At 45.9% G+C, this 21822-nt stretch overlaps 1 protein-coding gene across 2 annotated transcripts in view; it reads left to right on the top strand.

Annotated features, from left to right (window-relative positions):
- LOC139381901 (mono-ADP ribosylhydrolase 2) overlaps positions 1–21822 on the top strand; it is a 1192255-nt gene that overhangs the window by 818260 nt on the left and 352173 nt on the right. For both annotated transcript variants that reach the window (XM_071125757.1, XM_071125758.1), the window contains exon 6: positions 5979–6100. In XM_071125757.1, coding sequence (XP_070981858.1) covers positions 5979–6100 — 122 coding nt within the window. The remainder of the gene's footprint in view (positions 1–5978; positions 6101–21822) is intronic.

Raw genomic sequence — 21822 nt, 5'->3', positions numbered from 1 at the left:
TCAGGTAGGTTAGTGGAGTCAGTTTCCCATGACGTTAGAATGGTAATGGTCAGGTAGGTTAGTGGAGTCAGTTTCCCATGTTGTTAGAATGGTAATGGTCAGGTAGGTTAGTGGAGTCAGTTTCCCATGACGTTAGAATGGTAATGGTCAGGTAGGTTAGTGGAGTCAGTTTCCCATGACGTTAGAATGGTAATGGTCAGGTAGGTTAGTGGAGTCAGTTTCCCATGACATTAGAATGGTAATGGTCAGGTAGGTTAGTGGAGTCAGTTTCCCATGACGTTAGAATGGTAATGGTCAGGTAGGTTAGTGGAGTCAGTTTCCCATGAAGTTAGAATGGTAATGGTCAGGTAGGTTAGTGGAGTCAGTTTCCCATGACGTTAGAATGGTAATGGTCAGGTAGGTTAGTGGAGTCAGTTTCCCATGCCGTTAGAATGGTAATGGTCAGGTAGGTTAGTGGAGTCAGTTTCCCATGAAGTTAGAATGGTAATGGTCAGGTAGGTTAGTGGAGTCAGTTTCCCATGACGTTAGAATGGTAATGGTCAGGTAGGTTAGTGGAGTCAGTTTCCCATGACGTTAGAATGGTAATGGTCAGGTAGGTTAGTGGAGTCAGTTTCCCATGAAGTTAGAATGGTAATGGTCAGGTAGGTTGGTGGAGTCAGTTTCCCATGACGTTAGAATGGTAATGGTCAGGTAGGTTAGTGGAGTCAGTTTCCCATGACGTTAGAATGGTAATGGTCAGGTAGGTTAGTGGAGTCAGTTTCCCATGAAGTTAGAATGGTAATGGTCAGGTAGGTTAGTGGAGTCAGTTTCCCATGACGTTAGAATGGTAATGGTCAGGTAGGTTAGTGGAGTCAGTTTCCCATGACGTTAGAATGGTAATGGTCAGGTAGGTTAGTGGAGTCAGTTTCCCATGACGTTAGAATGGTAATGGTCAGGTAGGTTAGTGGAGTCAGTTTCCCATGTTGTTAGAATGGTAATGGTCAGGTAGGTTAGTGGAGTCAGTTTCCCATGACGTTAGAATGGTAATGGTCAGGTAGGTTAGTGGAGTCAGTTTCCCATGACGTTAGAATGGTAATGGTCAGGTAGGTTAGTGGAGTCAGTTTCCCATGACATTAGAATGGTAATGGTCAGGTAGGTTAGTGGAGTCAGTTTCCCATGACGTTAGAATGGTAATGGTCAGGTAGGTTAGTGGAGTCAGTTTCCCATGAAGTTAGAATGGTAATGGTCAGGTAGGTTAGTGGAGTCAGTTTCCCATGATGTTAGAATGGTAATGGTCAGGTAGGTTAGTGGAGTCAGTTTCCCATGACGTTAGAATGGTAATGGTCAGGTAGGTTAGTGGAGTCAGTTTCCCATGACGTTAGAATGGTAATGGTCAGGTAGGTTAGTGGAGTCAGTTTCCCATGAAGTTAGAATGGTAATGGTCAGGTAGGTTAGTGGAGTCAGTTTCCCATGACGTTAGAATGGTAATGGTCAGGTAGGTTAGTGGAGTCAGTTTCCCATGACGTTAGAATGGTAATGGTCAGGTAGGTTAGTGGAGTCAGTTTCCCATGACGTTAGAATGGTAATGGTCAGGTAGGTTAGTGGAGTCAGTTTCCCATGAAGTTAGAATGGTAATGGTCAGGTAGGTTAGTGGAGTCAGTTTCCCATGACGTTAGAATGGTAATGGTCAGGTAGGTTAGTGGAGTCAGTTTCCCATGACGTTAGAATGGTAATGGTCAGGTAGGTTAGTGGAGTCAGTTTCACATGACGTTAGAATGGTAATGGTCAGGTAGGTTAGTGGAGTCAGTTTCCCATGACGTTAGAATGGTAATGGTCAGGTAGGTTAGTGGAGTCAGTTTCCCATGACGTTAGAATGGTAATGGTCAGGTAGGTTAGTGGAGTCAGTTTCCCATGAAGTTAGAATGGTAATGGTCAGGTAGGTTAGTGGAGTCAGTTTCCCATGAAGTTAGAATGGTAATGGTCAGGTAGGTTAGTGGAGTCAGTTTCCCATGACGTTAGAATGGTAATGGTCAGGTAGGTTAGTGGAGTCAGTTTCCCATGACGTTAGAATGGTAATGGTCAGGTAGGTTAGTGGAGTCAGTTTCCCATGACGTTAGAATGGTAATGGTCAGGTAGGTTAGTGGAGTCAGTTTCACATGACGTTAGAATGGTAATGGTCAGGTAGGTTAGTGGTAGCCTGGGTGCCAGCATTTTTCTGTTCTCTTGACAACATGGCTATTCCTTATGACAAATCCTTAAGGATTTGGAAAATAAGCAGAAACAGACTGGCACACACACACACAAACATACACACCAAGTGGCTCAGGATGAGTTGCAGTATATATATTTAACAGTGTTTAAGATTTCAGAGAACAGAAATGAGTATTTGATGTGTGATCTGTAATGAATGAGTCATGATCATCAATCTTTAATAGCCTATAAAGTGAGATTTATGTATCTTAAACCTAGTACCGCTTTTCAATGAATTACAATGACTGATGTGCTCTATTCAAAAACATTGTCTCCATCCCAAATGACACCTTATTCCTTATAGAGTGCACTAATTCTGACCAAGTCCCACAGGGTAGTCGTGCATTTAATACTGAATAGGGTGCCATTTGGGGCGCAGGCTGAAGTATAATGACTGTGTCCTATTCAGAAACATTATTTGTGTGATGTTGTTCTAGAAACAGTCACAATGTACTAGCTAAATCACTTGATGATGTCTAAGCTAGTAAATAAAATAATTTGTTGCGTGAGAATTAGATGAAAGAAAAAAGCTTTTTTCCTAGCCAGCTGTCAAACAAACGTTTTCACAGGTAAATTGAAATGCAATGTGGTGAGAATGATTTCAATATCATTATGTAATGACTGAGTCTAACACATTTTAGGGTTTCAGGGAAACCCATCTCCCTCTTTATCTTCTATCTCTCTCTCTCTCCCTCCCTCATTCTTTTTCTCTCCCTGTCTCTGTCCTTCTTTCTCTCTCAATCTCCTCCAACAGTTCTCTCTCTGTCATTCTCTCCCTCCGTCTGGTCCCTCTCCCTTTCTCTCTCTCCCTCCCTCTGCTCCCTCTCCCTTTCTCTCTCTCCCTCCCTCTCTCTCTTTCTCTGTGGTGCAGACTTTGTTCAGTACAGGTAGACTGTTGTTGTGTGTGTGCGTTGAGCGTAGGTGGGTGTGTGTGTGCATTGAGCGTTGTTGTGTGTTTGCATCGAGCTTAGGTGGCTGTGTGCGTCGAGCGTAGTTGTGAGTGTGTCGAGCGTAGGTGTGTGTGTGCGTGTCAAGTGTAGTTGTGTGTGTGTGTGTGTGTGTGTGTTTGTGTGTGTGTGTGTGTGTGTCGAGCGTAGGTGTGTGTGTGTGCGTCGAGCGTAGGTGTGTGTGTGCGTTGAGCGTAGGTGGGTGTGTGCGTCGAGCGTAGGTGGGTGTGTGTGTGTGTCGAAAGTAGGTGGGTGTGTGCGTCAAACATAGGTGGGTGTGTACGTCGAGCGTAGGTGGGTGTGTGTTTGCATTTGTTTCCCCGTTTGTCCATCCATGCATATTCCTCTTCTGCAGTCTGGCTACAGCCCAGACTGGAGCACATGACATAGGATGATTGACAGCCACCCACATTGCTATGCACAGGCCACAGGAGCGGAGGAGAGCAAAGCCAGAGATATGAATATTTGAATAGATAGTATGAAACTTGTAATTGATTGTCTATCTGCACTGCCATTGCATTAACTGAGTAAATGGTTGCATCCCAAATTGAACCCTATGCCCTATATTGTGCACTACTTTTGACCAGAGCCCTGTGGGGAGCCCTATATAGGAAATAGGGAGCCATCTGGGATGAAACCACTGTATTCATTTTAGGCAAAACTCACCCATTGTCCTAATGTGAAGACACATACTCCTATCTTGTCGTATTTCCTGACAATAATATGATAGAGGAAGCATAAAGAGCAGATTTTCTAAAGAGCCTTCAGATTCAAGCAGGTGGAATCAGTTCTGTACAGAATGGAACAATGGTTGTACTTATCTCTTCAAATGTTTCACTGCAGAATTCCCACATCCTGGGCACTCGTGGGGCTAGTTCTGCTGAGTGTGAATTGCACTCGCTGCACTCGCTGTGCTGATGAAATGATAGTGGAGCTAAAGTGAACTGAAGGATGCTCTGTCTGTTATAGAGGCGTCTCAGCGACAAGAGGGTTGCCGGTTCAAGTCCCATGTCAGATGAGAATGTGTGGTGTGTGTATGTGTCTCTGTTAGATTGGGTTGAAATAAAAAAGTCACTGTCTGTAAAATAACAACTAACTAAAGTATTCTTCTTATGTCCTCTCTTCTGTTCCTTATCTTCTTCTGTCTGTCCACCATACTAGTGTGCTAGCTAATATTCTTCTTCTGTCTGTCCTCCATACTAGTGTGCTAGCTAATATTCTTCTTATGTCTGTCCTCCATACTAGTGTGCTAGCTAATATTCTTATTCTGTCTGTCCTCCATACTAGTGTGCTAGCTAATATTATTCTGTCTGTCCTCCATACTAGTGTGCTAGCAAATATTCTTCTGTCTGTCCTCCATACTACTGTGCTAGCTAATATTATTATGTCTGTCCTCCATACTAGTGTGCTAGCTAATATTCTTCTTCTGTCTGTCCTCCATACTACTGTGCTAGCTAATATTCTTCTGTCTGTCCTCCATACTAGTGTGCTAGCTAATATTATTCTGTCTGTCCTCCATACTAGTGTGCTAGCTAATATTCTTGTCTGTCCTCCATACTAGTGTGCTAGCTAATATTCTTCTTCTGTCTGTCCTCCATACTAGTGTGCTAGCTAATATTCTTGTCTGTCCTCCATACTACTGTGCTAGCTAATATTATTGTCTGTCCTCCATACTACTGTGCTAGCTAATATTCTTCTTCTGTCAGTCCTCCATACTAGTGTGCTAGCTAATATTCTTCTGTCTGTCCTCCATACTACTGTGCTAGCTAATATTCTTCTGTTTGTCCTCCATACTAGTGTGCTAGCTAATATTATTGTCTGTCCTCCATACTAGTGTGCTAGCTAATATTCTTCTGTCTGTCCTCCATGCTAGTGTGCTAGCTAATATTCTTCTTATGTCTGTCCTCCATACTAGTGTGCTAGCTAATATTCTGCTGTCTGTCCTCCATACTACTGTGCTAGCTAATATTCTTCTTCTGTCTGTCCTCCATACTAGTGTGCTAGCTAATATTCTTCTGTCTGTCCTCCATACTACTGTGCTAGCTAATATTCTTCTGTCTGTCCTCCATACTACTGTGCTAGCTAATATTATTATTCTGTCTGTCCTCCATACTACTGTGCTAGCTAATATTCTTCTGTCTGTCCTCCATACTACTGTGCTAGCTAATATTCTTCTGTCTGTCCTCCATACTACTGTGCTAGCTAATATTCTTCTGTCTGTCCTCCATACTACTGTGCTAGCTAATATTCTTCTTCTGTCTGTCCTCCATACTACTGTGCTAGCTAATATTCTTCTGTCTGTCCTCCATACTACTGTGCTAGCTAATATTCTTCTTCTGTCTGTCCTCCATACTACTGTGCTAGCTAATATTCTTCTTCTGTCTGTCCTCCATACTACTGTGCTAGCTAATATTCTTCTGTCTGTCCTCCATACTACTGTGCTAGCTAATATTCTTCTGTCTGTCCTCCATACTAGTGTGCTAGCTAATATTCTTCTGTCTGTCCTCCATACTACTGTGCTAGCTAATATTCTTCTGTCTGTCCTCCATACTACTGTGCTAGCTAATATTCTTCTTCTGTCTGTCCTCCATACTAGTGTGCTAGCTAATATTCTTCTTCTGTCTGTCCTCCATACTACTGTGCTAGCTAATATTCTTCTTCTGTCTGTCCTCCATACTACTGTGCTAGCTAATATTCTTCTTCTGTCTGTCCTCCATACTACTGTGCTAGCTAATATTCTTGTCTGTCCTCCATACTACTGTGCTAGCTAATATTCTTCTTCTTTCTGCCCTCTTCTCCCAGATGTGATCCACACTGTGGGCCCTGTGGCCAGGGGACATGTGGGTGAAACTGAGACCAAGGACCTGACAGCCTGCTACCAGAACTCGCTGGAGCTGGTCAAAGGGTTCGGACTGCGCTCTGTGGTGAGTACACACTAAGGGTGTGCGATAGGAACTAAAATTCATGTCACAATATTTTCCACTGATGATAACGATATAATATCACAATATACTGTGTGCATTTTATGAGCCCTTCAAAGTTAATAAATGACTATATATTGCATTTAACCTTATAGAAACAGAAAGGGGATATTGCACATCATGGTAAACCTGTGCAAACATGAAACATAAACAAAGGAATAGGAGTTCAATTTCAAAATAGTTAAGGTACTCATGATGTAGTTAAAAATGTAAATTCCTGCCAAATATAAGAAGTTCAGTCTGAATTCAAGTTGTAAACCTTTTCAAACTAACTTCTTCAAGCATTAAGCAGACAGTCTGTGTGTTTCTCAGTTTAACAATTCACTGCCTCCTTCTTCACAAGTTCCATGCCAGGAACACCAGCCTATTGACAGTTTCTGGCATCAAAGTTTCCCTGTGGCATGTGACCACATTGACCCAGTGCTAAATGCTCTCTCAGAGGGAGAACTTGTGGCAGTGATGCATAAGTATTTATTTGCCAGACAACTCACTTGTGGGAAGGTGGATGTGTGAACTCGCCACAACTCCAAAGGATCAGCCTGACAGCCTGATCAGACAGTAGCTGTCCAGCTATTGCTAGATGACCTGTCTCAGGGTTCTTAAGGCAGGTGCACTACTGGTTTTCTTAAAGAAGCTCCAATGAGACTTACACTCACGGCCGGATGTGATACAGCCTGGATTTGAACCAGGGACTGTAGTGACGCCTCTTGCACTGAGATGCAGCGCCTTAGAGCGCTGCGCCCCTCAGGAGTCCATCGTCTTTCAGTCCAGTATCTTTCATTCTAGCAGTCCAGCGTCTTTCAGTCCAGCAGTCCAGCGTCTTTCAGTCCAGCATCTTTCAGTCCAGCAGTCCAGCATCTTTCAGTCCATCAGTCCAGTGTCTTTAAGTCCATCAGTCCAGTGTCTTTAAGTCCATCAGTCCAGTGTCTTTAAGTCCATCAGTCCAGCATCTTTCAGTCCAGCAATCCAGTGTCTTTAAGTCCATCAGTCCAGTGTCTTTAAGTCCATCAGTCCAGTGTCTTTAAGTCCAGCGTCTTTCAGTCTAGCAGTCCAGCATATTTCAGTTCAGCGTATTTCAGTCTAGCAGTCCAGCATCTTTCAGTCCAGCAGTCCAGCGTCTTTCAGTCCAGCATCTTTCAGTCCAGCATCTTTCAGTCCAGCTGTCCAGCATATTTCAGTCTAGCAGTCCAGCATCCTCCAGTCCAGCAGTCCAGCGTCTTTCAGTCCAGCATCTTTCAGTCCAGCTGTCCAGCATCTTTCAGTCCCGCAGTCCAGCATATTTCAGTACAGCAGTCCACCGTCCTTCAGTCCAGCAGTTCACCGTCTTTCAGTACAGCATCTTTCAGTCCCGCAGTCCAGCATCTTTCAGTCTAGCAGTCCTTCAGTACAGCAGTCCAGCGTATTTCAGTCCAGCATCTTTCAGTCCAGCAGGCCAGCGTCTTTCAGTCCAGCATCTTTCAGTCCAGCAGGCCAGCATCTTTCAGTCCAGTGTCTTTCAGTCCAGCATCTTTCAGTTCAGCAGTCCAGCATCTTTTAGTCCAGCAGTCCAGCATCTTTCAGTCTGGCGTCTTTCAGTCCAGCAGTCCAGCGTCTTTCAGTCCAGCACTCCAGCATATTTCAGTCCAGCATCTTTCAGTTTAGCAGTCTAGCATCTTTCAGTACAGCAGTCCAGCGTATTTCAGTCCAGCATCTTTCAGTCCAGCAGGCCAGCGTCTTTCAGTCCAGCATCTTTCAGTCCAGCAGGCCAGCATCTTTCAATCCAGTGTCTTTCAGTCCAGCATCTTTCAGTTAAGCAGTCCAGCATCTTTTAGTCCAGCAGTCCAGCATCTTTCAGTCTGGCGTCTTTCAGTCCAGCTGTCCAGCGTCTTTCAGTCCAGCACTCCAGCATCTTTCAGTCCAGCATCTTTCAGTTTAGCAGTCTAGCATCTTTCAGTCCAGCAATCCAGCGTCTTTCAGTCCAGCAGTCCAGCGTATTTCAGTCCGGCGTCTTTAAGTCCGGCATCTTTCAGTCCAACAGTCCAGCATATTTCAGTACGGCGTCTTTCAGTCCAACAGTCCAGCATCTTTCAGTCCGGCGTCTTTCAGTCCAGCAGTCCATCGTCTTTTCGTCCAACAGTCCAGCGTCTTTCAGTCTTTCAGTCTTTCAGTCCAGCGTCTTTCAGTCCAGCGGTCCAGCGTCATTCAGTCCAGTGTCTTTCGGTCCAACAGTCCAGCGTCTATAGTCCATCGTCTTTTAGTCCAACAGTCCAGCGTCTTTAGTCCATCGTCTTTTAGTCCAACAGTCCAGCGTCTTTCAGTCCAGCATCTTTCAGTCCAGCAGTCCAGCGTATTTCAGTCCAACAGTCCAGCGTCTTTCAGTCCAGCGTCTTTTCTGACATATGTCAAGGTAGTTTATTTTAGTTTGTTTTCCTCCTTTAGAGATGATTTGAGGGGAAAACATTTATAAACATTAAGGAACACAAAGAAAGGGATAAATACATTCAGTGGCTGTGCCTCTGAGAACACAACCCAAAGCTAAATAATGTTAGTTGAAAGTTACTATTAGAGGTGACCTGGACATTGATGCTAACATTTACCATCAGTTACTGTTGATCTATTGTCTTTGGCAGGTGGTTTGCTACCTTAGTTCAGGCCAGAATGTTTTCAGACACATAACCAAGTATATATTTTTTTCTTTCGACCTCAAAGTCTTAGGGAGAAGATAAAGTCAGTGGCTGTGTGGGTTACATAACTCTACACTATTATATTGGTTTGTGGGGTTTAAAACGTTGGTTCACATTGGCTGGTTTTCAACTCCAAATTAATATGATTTAGAATTGGTTGTCTGGACTCTGACACATTGGTATGGCTGGCTTCCGGGTTAAGCGAGCAGTGTGTCAAGAAGCAGTGTGGCTTGGCAGGGTTGTGTTTCGGGATACTTATGGCTCGCCTCTCCCGAGTCCGTACGGGAGTTGCAGCGATGGGACAAGACTAACTACCAATTATATATCACAAAATTGGGGAGAAAAAGGAGTAAACACTATTTGGTTGTCAATATGGTGTCTTAAATTGTAGTTCAGGTCAGCATATTTTCGGACATATGTCAACGCAGAATTGTTGTGTAAACTTTGAAAAAAAATATTTTGGGAATTTAGTCATATGGAACAAACTATCGCATGGACAATTCTGAGCACCTTAGCAGGCTGTGTAGCAAATCATTTCTTGAAAAGAGGCAGGATAACACGACTCAGGACAAGACCCAGATGCAGACACAGGCGACAGACAGTTAGAATCTCAGATGTTTTTTACAAAACAGGGGGCAGGCAAACGGCAGGTCCAGGGTCGGTAATACAAGACATCGTCAATAAGGGACAGAACGGCAGGCAGGCTCATGGTCAGGGCAGGCAGAGGTCGGTAATCCAAGGAAGCATCAAACAGGGACAGAACGGCAGGCAGGCTCAGGATCTGAGAAGGCAGAATGGTCAGAACCTTGAGGACTAGAAAACAGAAACTAGAGATACTGTAAAATGGGAGAACACACTGTTTAGACTTGACAAGACAAGACGAACTGGCAACAGACCAACAGAAAACACAGGTATAAGTACAATGGGGTAATGGGGGAAGACACCTGGTGGGGGGTGGAGACAAGCACAAGATATGAGTGTTTAGAACAGTCGGGGGAGAATGGTAGGGGGGGAGAGAGAAAGAGCCTGTACCTCTTTAATCCTCAGAAATACATGTGTTAGGTTTTGTTTTATCCACTATTTCAGTCTACTCTTTGCACGTCACCCTATTCCCTATAACAGTGCACTACTTTTGACCAGGACCCATGGGGCTCTAATGCACTATAAAGGGAATGCGTTGCCATTTGGAACGCAGTCTTTCTGTGTTTTGTTTCTGGAACACATTCCATGTGTTTATTTCAGTTTATCTAATGTATTTACCCAATATGTATATATTTATTAGAAACAGACCATTGTTTTCATGGGGAGCTAGAAGTCTTGTCTAAGGTATTTGTACAGCTGTTCTGCGTTGAGCTAGGCCTTGAGTGAAAACACTGGGAATGCATCCCAAATGGCATGCTATTCACTATATAGTGCACTACTTTTGACCAGAGCCCTATGAGCACTTGTCAAAAGCAGGGAATAGGGTGCTATGTGCACCACATAGGGAATATGGTGCTATTTGGGACAAAACCTAAGGTTTTGAAGTTTTGTGATTGACTGGTCCAGTCTTGAAGGATGATGAGACCTACTAAGACTGTGGAATTATCTACCACATATACAGTTTTACTTTACTCATACACATGCGAGCGCATGAACACACACACACACACCATGTGGACTTTACTTCCATTGGCTATGAACAGGACAACCGAGAAAGGTTTCTATTTTCCGTTATTAAAGAAACATGTTTTTTTATGGGGTGGATCAGCTTTAATACTGCACATAGATTGTTGCTTCCATCAATGTAATTGTCTGCATCATTTCCAATCCCCCGTATTTTTGGGGTAAATATATATATATCCATATACAGTGCCTTGCAAAAGTATTCACCCCCCTTGGCATTTTTCCTATTTTGTTGCATTACAACCTGGAATTAAAATATATTTTTGGGGGGTTTGTATCATTTGATTTACACAACATGCCGACCACTTTGAAGATGCTAAATATATTTTGATTGTGAAACAAACAAGAAATAAGACAAGAAACAGAAAACTTGAGCTTGCATAACTATTCACCCCCCCAAAGTCAATACTTTCTCTATATTTATATATACACATAAACGTTCATACATATACACATATATATGTATATATATATATATATATATATATATATATATATATATATATATATATATATACACATTTTTCTTCAATATACCTTTATTTTTCCCTGCAAACCCTACCTCCCCTCCCCTAATTGGAGTAAACTAATAAACAATAACACTTAGGCTTCTACTTCCAGCTTATACATACTATACACATTTTACAGACACAATCTACTTTACAATAGTTATATTTAGTTTGTTTTTAGTCCTGGCCTTCCTCTATTTCTGATTTCCTCTCTCTCTCTCTCTCTCCCTCTCTCTCTCTCTCTCTCTCTCTCTCTCTCTCTCTCTCTCTCTCTCTCTCTCGCGCTCTCTCTCTCTCTCTCTCTCTCTCTCTCTCTCTCTCTCTCTCTCTCTTACTCTCCATCTCTCTCTCTCTCTCTCTCTCTCTCTCTCTCTCTCTCTCTCTCTCTCTCTCGCTCTCTTACTTTTCTTCTAACAGTGATGTGGCCTCCATTGGTATTTTGCTTCCCCGTCTATCCACTTAAACTTCAAAAGAGAGAGAGAGGTGAACTATTAGCCACAGTGGGTCCTTAGGTGTGAGAGTTTCAAGTTTTTTTTTCCAAATTCTTGGATCCAAGTTATTTTGTTTATAATTCGTAGTAGTTCCTTAAGTGCAAGTCCTGCTTCCAAGTTCTGTTGTTTATAAGCCACAGTGGTCCCGCGTTCCAGCCTTGTTTCAGACTCACAATCATTCCAGGTTCCTGGTCAGTGCTAAGCTCATTTGAGTTGGACTGTGTTGTGGGCTAGATCAGAGTGGGGGAGCCCAGTTGAAACCCACAACAGACAGGCAAATAGCCAGCCTGTGTGTTTGTGTCTGTATGTGTTTGTGTGTGTGTGTGTGCCTGCGTGCGTGTTTGTGTGAGTCTGTCTATGCATCTGTGTGTGTTTTTGAAAATGCTAGACGCTGGGCTCCCTAATGGGGATTCCAGGGCATTACAAAGAGATACAAGTCAAAACTAAATGTAACACAGAATAAACCAGAGCATGAAAGATTAGAACACACTTGGCCTGGGCAGCTAATCCCTGTACTGTAGGGCCCAAACCCACTCTTCAGGCAGATAAAGCCATAGACACGTGCTGCTAAATGAACAACATGCCAAACACAGTCACCCATAGAGTAGACAACCTCCCATTGTTGGTTGGACCTGCAGAGAGTGACTGGGGAAGTGCGTCAACCTTCAATAAAAAAAAGTGGAGATATGGTTTTGGTATGGTTTTTAAAAGCAATTGAGCCTTTATGAAAAATAAGAAGAGGAAGACGTTTGCTGTGTCTCTAGCAGTCTGCAGGATGCATTGACAGTGGAAAGCTATTTGATCAGGTCTTGCTGAGAAATGGAGGGTCGTCAGGATGGAGAGTAGGAGGGATGGAGGGAAGGCCTACTGATGAAAGATGACGACCAGCCTGAGCCAAGAAAGCTGCCATTTAACCCTGTGACTGCAGCAGAAAGTTTAACCCTGTGACTGCAGCTGACTGCAGCAGAAAGTTTAACCCTGTGACTGCATCTGACTGCAGCAGAAAGTTTACCCCTGTGACTGCAGCTGATTGCAGCAGAAAGTTTACCCCTGTGACTGCAGCTGATTGCAGCAGAAAGTTTAACCCTGTGACTGCAGCTGACTGCAGCAGAAAGTTTACCCCTGTGACTGCAGCTGACTGCAGCAGAAAGTTTACCCCTGTGACTGCAGCTGATTGCAGCAGAAAGTTTACCCCTGTGACTGCAGCTGACTGCAGCAGAAAGTTTAACGCTGTGACTGCAGCTGACTGCAGCAGAAAATGTAACCCTGTGACTGCAGCTGACTGCAGCAGAAAGTTTAACCCTGTGACTGCAGCTGACTGCAGCAGAAAGTTTAACCCTGTGACTGCAGCTGACGGCAGCAGAAAGTTTACCCCTGTGACTGCAGCTGACTGCAGCAGAAAGTTTACCCCTGTGACTGCAGCTGACGGCAGCAGAAAGTTTACCCCTATGACTGCAGATGACTGCAGCAGAAAGTTTACCCCTGTGACTGCAGCAGAAAGTTTAACCCTGTGACTGCAGCTAACTGCAGCAGAAAGTTTACCCCTGTGACTGCAGCTGACTGCAGCAGAACGTTTAACCCTGTGACTGCAGCTGATTGCAGCAGAAAGTTTAACCTTGTGACTGCAGCTGACTGCAGCAGAAAATTTAACCCTGTGACTGCAGTTGACTGCAGCAGAAAGTTTAACCCTGTGACTACAGCTGACTGCAGCAGAAAGTTTAACCCTGTGACTGCAGCTGACGGCAGCAGAGAGTTTACCCCTGTGACTGCAGCTGACTGCAGCAGAAAGTTTACCCCTGTGACTGCAGCTGACGGCAGCAGAAAGTTTACCCCTATGACTGCAGCTGACTGCAGCAGAAAGTTTAACCCTGTGACTGCAGCAGAAAGTTTAACCCTGTGACTGCAGCTAACTGCAGCAGAAAGTTTAACCATGTGACTGCAGCTGACTGCAGCAGAAAGTTTAACCTTGTGACTGCAGCTGATTGCAGCAGAAAGTTTAACCCTGTGACTGCAGCTGACTGCAGCAGAAAGTTTAACCCTGTGACTGCAGCTGATTGCAGCAGAAAGTTTACCCCTGTGACTGCAGCTGACTGCAGCAGAAAGTTTACCCCTGTGACTGCAGCTGACTGCAGCAGAAAGTTTAACCCTGTGACTGCAGCTGACTGCAGCAGAAAGTTTACCCCTGTGACTGCAGCTGACTGCAGCAGAAAGTTTAACCCTGTGACTGCAGCTGACTGCAGCAGAAAGTTTAACGCTGTGACTGCAGCTGACTGCAGCAGAAAATTTAACCCCGTGACTGCAGCTGACTGCAGCAGAAAGTTTAACCCTGTGACTGCAGCTGACTGCAGCAGAAAGTTTAACCCTGTGACTGCAGCTGACGGCAGCAGAACGTTTACCCCTGTGACTGCAGCTGACTGCAGCAGAAAGTTTACCCCTGTGACTGCAGCTGACTGCAGCAGAAAGTTTACCCCTATGACTGCAGCTGACTGCAGCAGAAAGTTTAACCCTGTGACTGCAGCAGAAAGTTTAACCCTGTGACTGCAGCTAACTGCAGCAGAAAGTTTAACCCTGTGACTGCAGCTGACTGCAGCAGAAAGTTTAACCCTGTGACTGCAGCTGACTGCAGCAGAAAGTTTACCCCTGTGACTGCAGCTGACGGCAGCAGAAAGTTTACCCCTATGACTGCAGCTGACTGCAGCAGAAAGTTTAACCCTGTGACTGCAGCAGAAAGTTTAACCCTGTGACTGCAGCTAACTGCAGCAGAAAGTTTAACCCTGTGACTGCAGCTGACGGCAGCAGAAAGTTTAACCCTGTGACTGCAGCTGATTGCAGCAGAAAGTTTAACCCTGTGACTGCAGCTGACTGCAGCAGAAAGTTTAACCTGTGACTGCAGCTGACTGCAGCAGAAAGTTTACCCCTGTGACTGCAGCTGACTGCAGCAGAAAGTTTACCCCTGTGACTGCAGCTGACTGCAGCAGAAAGTTTACCCCTGTGACTGCAGCTGACTGCAGCAGAAAGTTTAACCCTGTGACTGCAGCTGACTGCAGCATAAAGTTTACCCCTGTGACTGCAGCTGACTGCAGCAGAAAGTTTAACCCTGTGACTGCAGCTGACTGCAGCAGAAAGTTTAACCCTGTGACTGCATCTGACTGCAGCAGAAATTTTAACCCTGTGACTGCAGCTGACTGCAGCAGAAAGTTTAACCCTGTGACTGCAGCTGACGGCAGCAGAAAGTTTACCCCTGTGACTGCAGCTGACGGCAGCAGAAAGTTTACCCCTGTGACTGCAGCTGACTGCAGCAGAAAGTTTAACCCTGTGACTGCAGCTGACTGCAGCAGAAAGTTTACCCCTGTGACTGCAGCTGACTGCAGCAGATCGTTTAACCCTGTGACTGCAGCTGACTGCAGCAGAAAGTTTAACCCTGTGACTGCAGCTGACTGCAGCATAAAGTTTAACCCTGTGACTGCAGCTGACTGCAACAGAAAGTTTACCCCTGTGACTGCAGCTGACTGCAGCAGAAAGTTTACCCCTGTGACTGCAGCTGACGGCAGCAGAAAGTTTACCCTTTTGACTGCAGCTGACTGCAGCAGAAAGTTTAACCCTGTGACTGAAGCTAACTCCAGCAGAAAGTTTAACCCTGTGACTGCAGCAGAAAGTTTAACCCTGTGACTGCAGCTGACTGCAGCAGAAAGTTTAACCCTGTGACTGCAGCTGACTGCAGCAGAAAGTTTACCCCTGTGACTGCAGCTGACTGCAGCAGAAAGTTTAACCCTGTGACTGCAGCTGACGTTAGCAGAAAGTTTACCCCTGTGACTGCAGCTGACGGCAGCAGAAAGTTTACCCCTGTGACTGCAGCTGACTGCAGCAGAAAGTTTAACCCTGTGACTGCAGCTGACTGCAGCAGAAAGTTTACCCCTGTGACTGCAGCTGACTGCAGCAGAAAGTTTAACCCTGTGACTGCAGCTGACTGTAGCAGAAAGTTTAACCCTGTGACTGCAGCTGACTGCAGCAGAAAGTTTAACCCTGTGACTGCAGCTGACTGCAGCAGAAAGTTTAACCCTGTGACTGCAGCTGACGGCAGCAGAAAGTTTACCCCTGTGACTGCAGCTGACTGCAGCAGAAAGTTTACCCCTGTGACTGCAGCTGACGGCAGCAGAAAGTTTACCCCTATGACTGCAGCTGACTGCAGCAGAAAGTTTAACCCTGTGACTGCAGCAGAAAGTTTAACCCTGTGACTGCAGCTAACTGCAGCAGAAAGTTTAACCCTGTGACTGCAGCTGACGGCAGCAGAAAGTTTAACCCTGTGACTGCAGCTGACGGCAGCAGAAAGTTTAACCCTGTGACTGCAGCTGATTGCAGCAGAAAGTTTAACCCTGTGACTGCAGCTGACTGCAGCAGAAAGTTTAACCTGTGACTGCAGCTGACTGCAGCAGAAAGTTTACCCCTGTGACTGCAGCTGACTGCAGCAGAAAGTTTACCCCTGTGACTGCAGCTGACTGCAGCAGAAAGTTTACCCCTGTGACTGCAGCTGACTGCAGCAGAAAGTTTAACCCTGTGACTGCAGCTGACTGCAGCAGAAAGTTTACCCCTGTGACTGCAGCTGACTGTAGCAGAAAGTTTAACCCTGTGACTGCAGCTGACTGCAGCAGAAAGTTTAACCCTGTGACTGCATCTGACTGCAGCAGAAAGTTTAACCCTGTGACTGCAGCTGACTGCAGCAGAAAGTTTAACCCTGTGACTGCAGCTGACGGCAGCAGAAAGTTTACCCCTGTGACTGCAGCTGACGGCAGCAGAAAGTTTAACCCTGTGACTGCAGCTGACTGCAGCAGAAAGTTTACCCCTGTGACTGCAGCTGACTGCAGCAGAAAGTTTAACCCTGTGACTGCAGCTGACTGCAGCAGAAAGTTTAACCCTGTGACTGCAGCTGACTGCAGCAGAAAGTTTAACCCTGTGACTGCAGCTGACTGCAGCATAAAGTTTAACCCTGTGACTGCAGCTGACTGCAGCAGAAAGTTTACCCCTGTGACTGCAGCTGACTGCAGCAGAAAGTTTACCCCTGTGACTGCAGCTGACGGCAGCAGAAAGTTTACCCTTTTGACTGCAGCTGACTGCAGCAGAAAGTTTAACCCTGTGACTGAAGCTAACTCCAGCAGAAAGTTTAACCCTGTGACTGCAGCAGAAAGTTTAACCCTGTGACTGCAGCTGACTGCAGCAGAAAGTTTAACCCTGTGACTGAAGCTAACTCCAGCAGAAAGTTTAACCCTGTGACTGCAGCAGAAAGTTTAACCCTGTGACTGCAGCTGACTGCAGCAGAAAGTTTAACCCTGTGACTGCAGCTGACTGCAGCAGAAAGTTTACCCCTGTGACTGCAGCTGACTGCAGCAGAAAGTTTAACCCTGTGACTGCAGCTGACGGCAGCAGAAAGTTTACCCCTGTGACTGCAGCTGACGGCAGCAGAAAGTTTACCCCTGTGACTGCAGCTGACTGCAGCAGAAAGTTTAACCCTGTGACTGCAGCTGACTGCAGCAGAAAGTTTACCCCTGTGACTGCAGCTGACTGCAGCAGAAAGTTTAACCCTGTGACTGCAGCTGACTGCAGCAGAAAGTTTAACCCTGTGACTGCAGCTGACTGCAGCAGAAAGTTTAACCCTGTGACTGCAGCTGACTGCAGCAGAAAGTTTACCCCTGTGACTGCAGCTGACTGCAGCAGAAAGTTTACCCCTGTGACTGCAGCTGACTGCAGCAGAAAGTTTACCCCTGTGACTGCAGCTGACGGCATCAGAAAGTTTACCCTTTTGACTGCAGCTGACTGCAGCAGAAAGTTTAACCCTGTGACTGCAGCTGACTGCAGCAGAAAGTTTACCCCTGTGACTGCAGCTGACTGCAGCATAAAGTTTACCCCTGTGACTGCAGCTGACTGCAGCAGAAAGTTTACCCCTGTGACTGCAGCTGACTGCAGCAGAAAGTTTACCCCTGTGACTGCAGCTGACTGCAGCAGAAAGTTTAACCCTGTGACTGCAGCTGATTGCAGCAGAAAGTTTAACCCTGTGACTGCAGCTGACTGCAGCAGAAAGTTTACCCCTGTGACTGCAGCTGATTGCAGCAGAAAGTTTAACCCTGTGACTGCAGCTGACTGCAGCAGAAAGTTTACCCCTGTGACTGCAGCTGACTGCAGCATAAAGTTTAACCCTGTGACTGCAGCTGATTGCAGCAGAAAGTTTACCCCTGTGACTGCAGCTGACTGCAGCATAAAGTTTAACCCTGTGACTGCAGCTGACTGCAGCAGAAAGTTTACCCCTGTGACTGCAGCTGACTGCAGCATAAAGTTTAACCCTGTGACTGCAGCTGACTGCAGCAGCAAGTTTACCCCTGTGACTGCAGCTGACTGCAGCAGAAAGTTTAACCCTGTGACTGCAGCTGACTGCAGCAGAAAGTTTACCCCTGTGACTGCAGCTGACTGCAGCAGAAAGTTTAACCCCCCTCGCTCATTCAAAGCAACTGGGAAACATTCATGACAGACATTGTTGTCACCTTAGCTTGATACGTAACTTCTGAGTGATAGGAAGCACGAGCACCACCCAATCAGCCTACAGCACTGTGCACACACCCGTTGTTACTATGACAACTAGCGTAGCCATGCCAGCAAATGACTGCTGTCTGAACACACACAAATCTGATTTGGGGTTGTAACTTGCTGTTTGGACAGTCAGTATTCCAAAATGGATTTGAAAAACAAAACTGATTTGAGCGTTAAGGCCTGCAGTGTGAACAAGGCTTAATACCCCCTCTCTGTCCAAGCTATGTCAGATGGCTAGATGGTAGCCCCTGAACCCGACAAAATAGAGGAAGTCTAGTGCTGATGGAGAATGGCGTGTTTATATGAAATCCCCAATATGTGTGCGTGTGCCTGCCTTCCATTCAGGCCCCATGTGTGTGCCTGTGTTGGTCACACTCCTATTATAACCCTGTTCACTGGACCCACAGCAGGACTCTCAGGCTCCAGTGTTGTTTCTCCGGGTGAGAGAACAATCTGTCACAGCCCCGCCAAGGCCCAAAGCAGCACACTGACTGACCACAGCAGGACACAGAGTGAACAGCACAACAGCTGTCGACGACAGCAAGCCTACAAAGCCCAGCTGGACAGCACTGCGTGACCTCAGCCCACAACACCCAGTACCCCTGAATTGCTTCCCGGACTCTGGAGCACCAGGCTGGGGGGATAGTGTCCTTTCTTCTGGGTCTCTGAGTCTGGGTCCTAGAAGAAAAAAATAAATACTAGAACGGACATTCCCCTTCAAGTCAATGTTGTGTAGTGGCTGGACCATCTATTTCTATGCTTGGAGGATGCACCCTGGAATGCGGCTGGCTGGGTAATCCCACCATATGACACCAGTCATCACATTCATCACCAGTCTGCTTGGCTTGCAGCGGTTTTCTCAACAGTCAATCTGTGATTAGTCAGACAGTGTGTTATGACTACAAAACGCTTCTGTAGACTTCTGGGAGCTGGGGAGTGTGTGTGTGCGTGTGTGTGTGTGTGTATGGGCGTGTTTAACTATACTTGTGGAGACCAGAAGTCCCCACAAGAATAGTAAATGAACATACATTTTACCAACTGGGGACATTTTGTTGGTCCCCACAAGGTCAAATGCTATTTCTAGGGAGTTCAGGATTAAGGTAAGAATTAGGTTTAGGTTAGGGATAGTTTTAGGGTTAGGAGCTGATTTTGAATGAGACCGAATTGTGTGTAAGGTTAGTTGTACAAGTCTGTGTGTGTGTTTGTGTGTGTGACTAAGGGATGAAGGCCACTAAATGCAGTCTGCAGCCCTTTCACTATCTGTCCACACTGGCAGAGAGATAGAGAGAATCAGCCCCATTGTAGCCACCCAGCCAGAAATAGCTTAATGACAGATGCTTAAGGAAAACATCAAATTGTGGGACTATTTGTGGTCGTCAAAAAAATAATTCTCCCACTAGGGCATTACCCAACCACAAAAACCCCTGCATGCTGCTTCTGTCTCTCTAATTCTCCAGATAACATACCACTCAAGAATATTCCAGGCATCGTTATTTTGTCTCAGCAGAACGGCTCCCCAAAGACTCCCGAGCGGTTAATTCAAAAACAAAGCTAGTTAATTCAATAGTTTACATACATTTTATGAAATAGCCTTGGCGTTGAAACCCCCTGTTTGAAATAGCCCTGGAATTATAACCCCCTGTTTGAAATAGCCTCGGGGTTGAAACACCCTGTTTGAAATAGCCTCGGGGTTGAAACACCCTGTTTGAAATAGCCTTGGAGTTGAAACCCCCTGTTTGAAATAGCCCTGGAATTATAACCCCCTGTTTGAAATAGCCTCGGGGTTGAAACACCCTGTTTGAAATAGCCTTGGAGTTGAAACCCCCTGTTTGAAATAGCCCTGGAATTATAACCCCCTGTTTGAAATAGCCTCGGGGTTGAAACACCCTGTTTGAAATAGCCTTGGCGTTGAAACCCCCTGTTTGAAATAGCCCTGGAATTATAACCCCCTGTTTGAAATAGCCTCGGGTTGAAACACCCTGTTTGAAATAGCCTTGGAGTTGAAACCCCCTGTTTGAAATAGCTCTGGAATTATAACCCCCTGTTTGAAATAGCCTCGGGGTTGAAACACCCTGTTTGAAATAGCCTTGGCGTTGAAACCCCCTGTTTGAAATAGCCTTGGCGTTGAAACCCCCTGTTTGAAATAGCCCTGGAATTATAACCCCCTGTTTGAAATAGCCTCGGGGTTGAAACACCCTGTTTGAAATAGCCTTGGAGTTGAAACCCCCTGTTTAAAATGATATGGTGATGATGGTTTGGTAAACATGCTTATGTCTCTGTTGTAAAGGTCACTATGTAATGATGTGTAATATGGGCTCTGAAATGAAACACCAGTGTGTGTGTATGCATTTGAATGTGTGTGTGTTCTTTCATGCATTACCGTTCCATAGTGAGGTAGCTTCTGCTGAATGGGCCCTGCTGGTTTCAGGGGAGAGACAGACCAGTCTAGCATGATAAACCAAGACAAGAGACCTACATTAACTATCCCACAATCCCCTAGTCCTATTTACCCTGCACTTATCCCACAATCCCCTAGCCCTGTTCACCCTGCACCTATCCCAACTCCCCTAGCCCAATTCACCCGGTACCTATCCCACAATCCCCTATCCCTGTTCACCCTGCATCTATCCCACAATCCTCTAGTCCTGTTCACCCTGCATCTATCCCACAATCCTTTGCTTCTCTGGGATGAAAGCACTCAAGGTCTAGAAATATACGCACGCACTGATGCACAGACACACACAGACATAAGCACAGGCATAAGCCTCCCTCCCTCAGTCAGCACATTGCTGTGAATGACAGGTCCCAGCCAGCCAGCCCAGGGTTGATAGCACTACTGGAAGCGTTACAGTAAAGATCCCAATCTGTCTCTCTTATCCTCTCAGGACTGTGTGTGGGTGTATACGTGTGTGTGTGCGCGCACGAGAGGGAGGGAGGGAGGGACCGTCTAATGTGTTCTGGCTCAGGGTATTATTAGCTTTCACCATCGACTAGGCTGGACAGTATTATTATTATCTACATTCATTTCTAATCTCTATCTGTCAGGGCTCTCTCTGAGGCCATATTTCTCTCCTGTGTATTATTTCACCTGAATGTCCTCGCCTCTGTAACAAATGATACACTATAAGCAGAAACAGGGTCCTTTTCTAATAATGTGTTCCTAACAGGCCAGCTACTTGAGCATTTCTGAGATCTACTTCTATCGTCCTCCAACAGTGGCTAAACATTTCTCTTCTCCTCTGGCCAGCCAGGCAGGTCTGAGGCTGAGGCTGAGTATATAGGCTACAGAGGTCCAGAGACCCAGGCCTGAGGTCTCACCACTATCCCCCAGCCTAATGCTCTGTTGTTCGGTTGACGATATGGGCGTCCTGTGATCGGTGGCCCAGCTGGGGGACTATGGTCGGTCACCAGTAGGCTACAGTCAGTGGCTGTACAGGCCACAGACCCAGAGAACCAGGCCTGAGGTCTCACCACTATCCCCCAGCCCGGTGCTTTAGGGTCCAGCTAGCAATTCAGGCATTGTGGGCTGAGGTCACCCAGTGCTGTCCAGCTGGGTTTTGTAGACCTGCTGTCGTCAACAGCTGTTGTGCTGGTCACTCTGTGTCCTGCTGTGTTCAGTCAGTGTGCTGCTTTGGGCCTTGGCGGGGCTGTGACAGATTGTTCTCTCACCCGGAGAAACAACACCCGAGCCTGAGAGTCCTGCTGTGGGTCCAGTGAACAGGAGCAAAATAAGAGTGTGACCAACACAGGCTGACACGCAG

This window comes from Oncorhynchus clarkii, chromosome 23 (genome assembly GCF_045791955.1).
Source record: "Oncorhynchus clarkii lewisi isolate Uvic-CL-2024 chromosome 23, UVic_Ocla_1.0, whole genome shotgun sequence".
NCBI classification, from domain to species: domain Eukaryota; kingdom Metazoa; phylum Chordata; class Actinopteri; order Salmoniformes; family Salmonidae; genus Oncorhynchus; species Oncorhynchus clarkii.
The sequence above is the reverse complement of the archived record's forward strand: the minus strand, read 5'-3'. Positions and strand labels throughout refer to the sequence as shown.